General features: G+C 43.6%; 1 protein-coding gene across 1 annotated transcript; it reads right to left on the reverse strand.

The window, feature by feature from the left end:
- Positions 1 to 1,302: 1,302 nt before the first annotated feature.
- Positions 1,303 to 4,012, reverse strand: LOC109737893 (G-type lectin S-receptor-like serine/threonine-protein kinase At1g34300). The gene is made up of 2 exons (XM_020297020.4): positions 2,848 to 4,012; positions 1,303 to 2,764 (listed from the first exon to the last, which is right to left on the reverse strand). The coding sequence occupies exons 1-2, from the start codon at positions 2,957 to 2,959 to the stop codon at positions 1,545 to 1,547; spliced, it is 1,332 nt and encodes a 443-aa protein (XP_020152609.1). The 5' UTR covers positions 2,960 to 4,012; the 3' UTR covers positions 1,303 to 1,544.
- Positions 4,013 to 6,396: the final 2,384 nt, after the last annotated feature.

Genomic DNA, 6,396 nt, shown 5'->3' on the forward strand with positions numbered 1-6,396 from the left:
GAAGAAAGAAAATAAAATAAAATTTAAATCAAAATCAAAATATGAATTTTACAAGAAAGACGAATTAGCGGCATTGGTATTACCCCTAAAATAAAGAAAATGAAATAAAAACTAAAAAAAGTATTATAAGGAAGAATGAATTAGTGGCGTTGGTATTACCCTTGAAAAAAGAAAAAAGGAACTAGAACAAAATCAAAATAATAAAATTCTTTAAGGAAGAATGAATTAGTGGTATTGGTATTATCCTTTAAGAAGAAAGAACATGAAATAAAAAGGAAAAAATCAAAATAATGAAGTTTTGTAAGAAAGAAGGAATTAGTGGCATTGGTAGCCTTTAAGAAGAAGATAATTGAAAATAATTGAAACAAATATTGAAAAAAATTGTGTGTTTCCATCATATGGAAGAATAAACATATAATACTGGAATTTTCGCAAAAAAAAGTTTTCTAAGAAGCAGCGAGTTAGTGGCATTAGCATTTACCCTTAAGAAGAAATAAAATAAAGTTAAAACAAAACAAAATCAAAATCAAAATAATGAAGTTTTGTAAGAAAGAATGAATTACTTGCTATGGTATTAACCTTTGAGAAGAAAGAATGAAAAGCACAAAACAAATAGTGACACAATTTTCTTGGCTAGCATGCATTGTTTAAAACAGAAGCTTGGTCAAAAAAATGTATGAAATACATGTCTTCATATACAATCTTGAGATATCTGGTTCAGTCACAGTAGAGTAACGTTGCTACTTGAAAAGCCTAGAGATATTCATACATCACAAATATTGCACATTCTATTGCATTGTCCATTTGAGATTTCTCCAAATATACGCATGGGCCATGTTAAAATTTTCATCACTTTGGTGCTGCAGATCGCATCCAGCCTAGAGATATTTATACATCACGATTTTGTCCTAGATCAAGGTTGTTGCAGCAGTACAGAGATGACAAGGGAACATAGATGAATTGGGTACAAATTGGGGCATGGGGAGGTCAATTCGGTTGATTTAGTTGCATTGCAAGGTCTGTTTTGCAAATATACCAGCGGGTCATCTCACAGCCAGATCTTGTCCCTCTCTTTTGCATCCAACGGCCCATGTGCAATTGGTGCATCTGGTGCATGAGTTCGCTCGTTGCACGAGATACGTTCTCAGAGAAAGCAAGTGGGGGCTAGACCGCATCGTCTTGGGGTACTGCGAGTTCTCGGGGTAACCAAAAAATACGACAACCACGAGGGGCGGCGCTAAGACATGACTAGGTAGGGAGACATAGAAGAGAGGGGTAAACATGGTTCATGCATGCTTAGCATTTGCATGAGAGCGCAGAGATGAAACCTCCATTGTAGGCAGCAGATGACAACAAAGCAGACGATGTTTTGCGACACATGTGTGTTGTGAATTACTCCCTCCTTAAAAGGGTTTATATTTAGAAATGGAGGGAGTACAAATTTTACAATAATGTTTAACCAATGCCTATGCTCTACGTCTATTGTTCCAAGGAAAAGGTTTCCTTGGGCTTACGATCGAGTCAACTGTAGAGCATCCCATAGCTTAAACGATCTCGTCGCTACCACGAGGAACACCATTTGCCGAGGTCGACACTGAGTTCACGGTGCTCGTCCCCGTGGTCCACAGGTTCGCCGCCGCCGGCGTTGCCATGAGATGCTGGAACGGGTTCGCGGGCGGAGCAATGTCCATCTCGCCCTCGAGCATCTTCACCACCACACCCATCGGCGGCCTCGCCTCCGGCTGCTGCTGCACACACCAGAACGCCACCTCGCACATCCTATGCGCTGCCTTCTTGTCTTCCTCGCACGCGCCGTCACAACTCGCCACGACTTCCATTAGCTCGCCGCTCTCGTACTTCGTCCACGCCAGCTTTGGGAACCACTGCTGGCTCTCCGGCGCGGCCTCGTCGAAGTTCCTCCTCCGGCCGAGGATCTCGAACAAGAGGATGCCGAAGCTGTAGACGTCGCACTTCTCGGTGGCGCCGGCCTGCATCCACATCTCCGGCGCGGCGTACCCGGGCGTGCCGCGCATCCCAGAGACGGTCTTGTGCGTGTCCGCCCGGTTCAGCAGCTGCGCGAGGCCGAAGTCGGCCACTTTGGGCGTGAGGCCGCCGTCGAGGAGGACGTTGCCGGGCTTGATGTCGTAGTGCACGATCTTCTGCTGGCACTCCTCGTGGAGGTACCGGAGCCCCCTGGCGACGCCGACGGCGATGGCGCGCAATGTCTGGAAGCCGACGTAGCGGCTCCGGTCGAAGAGGTACGAGTCGAGCGCGCCGTGCTCCATGTACTCGTACACCAGCGCGCGCACGCCGGCGTCGTAGCAGAAGCCGAACAGCCTGACCAGGTTGATGTGATGCGTCCTCCCGATGGTGCCCACCTCCGCCATGAACTGCTCCTGCGAGGTCCTGTCGTCGTGGCCGGGGTGGAGGCGCTTCACGGCGACCATGAGGCCGTTGGGAAGCATGCCCTTGTAGACTGCGCCGAAGCCGCCGGCGCCGAGCCGGGCGGAGTAGTTGTTGGTGAAGCCCGAGAGCTGCTGCGGAGTGAACCGGATGGGCTTCTCGCCGGCGATCTCCTTGAGGAACCGCTCGACGGTGGCGTCCCGTATCTGGGAGTCCGGCACCACAGCGTACAGCGTCGTGCTCCCCGCCGGCGCGGGGCTGGTGGTGTTGATGTTGATGGCCGGGAGGCCGTTCTTCTTGACGCACCTGTACACGAAGTAGACTATGGCGACGGATCCCAGGATGCTCAGCACCGAAACAACTGCATGAATGAGATGCAAAAATCGGAGTTAGACACACATCATCTTGGATTATTGTTCAGTGTTAGATCTGTTGGGAGCGCACCGACGATGATGGTAAGGAATGAGTTGGTGGTTCTGGAGACTTGTTTGTTAAAATCGTCGCCGAATGATGGTGGTGCGTTGTCAGTGGGGAACGGGAAGGGGGTGGTAGACATGCTGATGACTTGGTTTGCTCGTCTGGGAGAAGAAGAAATGGGTTCTACAATGGAAGGTTAAGCAAGGACGATTCTGCAGCTTTACATGCGGTCTGGGCTGAAATAGGAGATCCTTGGTCATGATCGACATAGAAGCGGCCACTGTTTTTGTTTTGTTTTCAAGTACTACTAGCACGCCACCCATTCAACACGGCGAAGATCCTTGGAAAGAACGTAAACGCGTGAAGAAAATCCGTGTCAAACTTTTGCTGCGAACGGTCAGCTCGATCGGACGCCAATCATGTCACTGCAGCTGCAGATTCCGTCCAAGAAATTTGGAACAGTGAAGGTCAAGATGACGCAGCAAAACCCTCACTCTTTCTTATCCTCAGGTGTTTGAAGAATTGGTCAAGACAGATAGAGTTCAGCCAAGCGAAGTTTAATTTTCTTTTTCTTTTACCATGCAAAAGCTTTGCGTGTCGATGTATTAGAAGAAGAAGAAGAAGAAGAAAGAGCAATTACAGACTATCTGGCGGCTTGCCGCGGTTACAAAGGACAACACGGTGACCGTGGACGGGCTACCGCAACACCCGCAAAACAACGCCTTACCATGCTCGTGGATCGTATCTCCAGGTTTCTGCCAAAGTCTACACTGGAATGCAGCCGCGTTGGCTAAACCGAAGGTCAAACACTCAAACTATATACCAAGATAAGCAAACAATATGCTAATAATGCAAGTGATAAGCGACAAAGACCCCTATTAAAGGTGAACAGTTTGGGAAGAGCTCGATGAGGCCATGGAAGGCGTCGGGCTTTGGGTCACCGGAGGAAGACGATTTAGGGATCGCCGAAAGAAGACGATTTGCCGATTTAGATTTAGGAATTCGAGTGATCGAGGGAGGTGGAGAATGCACGTGGTGTAAAATTTGATGAGGTCGAGGATCCGGGCAAAACTAAAGACGAAACACCAAAAATCACACGTCGGGTTTTTAGAATTTCAGTTTCTAAAAAAAAGATTTTTAGAATTTTAGAGTGAACGGCTCTTGGACGGTAGGATATTAGTCATGAATCTTGAAGCAGTATAAACGGCTACATTAGCGCACAAAGTCGGTCGTGAAGGATATTAGTCACCAACTCACCCGACGACGACCACATCCCTGGCGAGATGCTCCACCGCGCGCGCTCATCTGTGCATATTTTTTTTATGAATCAAATTTTTTGTAGAACTTTCCATCTGTAAAAAAATAGCATCATGGCGAATTGTGAAATAGTTTGTTCTACTAGCAAAATTTTGTTTTCATTAGACTATTTTCATATATTTTCCCTTTTTCCATCGTCTTATACAAAACAATGGCAATTTAGGTTCACACATAATAGCAATTCATATTTGTTAAGTTTTTCATTTCATGTTCCTAAGATATGACACATTTTAGTTTCTTGTGCATGTCATTTTTTAAATTCCATACACGTCACTTACATAAGGTAAGCTTACGTTAAAACATCTCCCGTCATGGCAACCTTGCACCGTTTGTGCGTTTTTGGTTTTGATCTACGTCATGCCAATTTTTCTACAAGTTTAGTCTTTCTACAGTTCCATGCAAATTTTACTATGCACGATTTTTGTCGTATTGTAATAGACGTCAGCATTTTTTTTGTATATAACATGGCCATTATTGTACACTGCATGTTAATGTTAATACTTATTGCATATGCCATAAAGTTTCTGTTTTTTTGTATATACAATTTTGTTTTTGGACAACTTCGACACTTTTTTATTTTTTGTGCAAAGAGAATTCTGTTGGGCCAGGAGGCCTAGCTAAGGACCCGCGTGACGTCCTGTTCATGCGGGGGGTTTGCTGAATCGAACGAAATCGTTCGCGGGGGGCAGGGGGGTGTCAGTGGCAACGAACCTTCCATTTTTATTTGCTGCACCCCACCCTCACCTCAGATATGACGTCTCCCCATAGTTGGGTCCAAAGAAGGAAACAAAAGAATCTAGCACTCTAATGTATGCAGAAGTGCTAGTGTGGCTATCGTTCCTGTCCATGTGTGCTAGATTGATTACGAGGAGCACAAACCAAACATCAACGATGAGAGAAGTATAGAAATCACCCTCAATCTCCACGGCACACATGAGTCCACGACACGTGGTCAACATCACAATCCGTGGTCAAAAGCACCAATATTTTTACATGTCAACTGCAAAACCACTCAAGGGAATCATTTATATGGCTTTGAAGATTTGAGTGTAAATAATACTCCCTTCGATTCATATTAATTGACGCTGCTTTAATATTGGAGGGAGCAACAAAATTGAGTTCAAGGGTTATGCCACTATTCAGGTAGATTTAAGTGCGGTTTCTATATTTCTTTCACCAAATATTAGAAACTGAAATGAGGCCCAGGCCCAGGCACTCCATCTTTGCTGCACTAGTAATAATCAAACGAGGAGGCATCAGTATGCGCCAGGGCTATGTCTCACCTATACCATTCCTATTAGGGAATCGCCTACACGCTGACTACTACGGGCCGACTCTTTAGCTGTGTCGTTCGATGCATTCCATACATTCAGTTCGTTTTCTTTTTCTTTTTCTTTGTTATGTTCTCAGTTTTCTTTGGGGTTTTTTCTTTATTCTTTGGTTTTCTTTCTTTCTTGGGTTTTCAGTTTTTTTCGTTTCTTCGCTTTTTTTGTTTCTTTTGTTGGTTTTTGTTTTTATAACACACTAGCAAACATGCACGTGTGCTGTCACGGGAGAAAAAGATCACGCCTTATACACATACACGATGACATCAACAAATCGTCAAAATCTTTTACGATGCCACATAACAAACAACATGATAAGTGGTGTTGCTCAAAACATAAAGGTGGGATGATTTTTGTAGTGTACTCAAGTTGTTTCCAAAAAACTTTATGGGCACAATTTCAAATAATATGAAAATCAATGTTAAGCCATTTGTTTACATAAAGCTCGTATTAGCAGGTTAGTGTACATCATTGTATATAGGTTGGTTATTGTGCACTGTGTGAAATATAGGGTATGGTTATATAAGTATTGTAACCTTTAGCATATGGTAGCCTGTAGGAATCATCATCTCCTATGATGTCAATAATATCTTTCGTGAGAGCATGAAACTGTCGTATCTACTCAATTTAAATGGGGTCGGATATAATAAGCATTTCAGAAATACCCCTCTAAAGAACGTATTAACTAAGATTACACCCTAAATGTAATTTTATAAATAATTAACATGCAAGATAATAGCATATTTTAATCTACACATTTTTCTGAGGGATTTGTATATATAAAATGTTAGATTTGGAGTTAGGATTTGAAAGATAAATAATTTTAAAAAAATTGAATCTGCCAAAAAGAAAACAGAAAGGTTAAAAATAATTTGAATCGGCCAAAAAAGAAAAAAGAGAGTTCAAACAGAAAGTTGTTGGGCCAAGGTTGTAA

Source organism: Aegilops tauschii, chromosome 6 (assembly GCF_002575655.3).
Source record: "Aegilops tauschii subsp. strangulata cultivar AL8/78 chromosome 6, Aet v6.0, whole genome shotgun sequence".
In the NCBI taxonomy this organism is placed as follows: Eukaryota; Viridiplantae; Streptophyta; class Magnoliopsida; order Poales; family Poaceae; genus Aegilops; species Aegilops tauschii.

Coding starts and splice junctions, on each gene's coding strand:
- LOC109737893 (XM_020297020.4), bottom strand. CDS start 2,959: ATGTCTACCACCCCCTTCCCGTTCCCCACTGACAACGCACCACCATCA. Junction 2,765..2,847: donor ATTCCTTACCATCATCGTCG/GTGCGCTCCCAA, acceptor TCATTCATGCAG/TTGTTTCGGTGCTGAGCATC.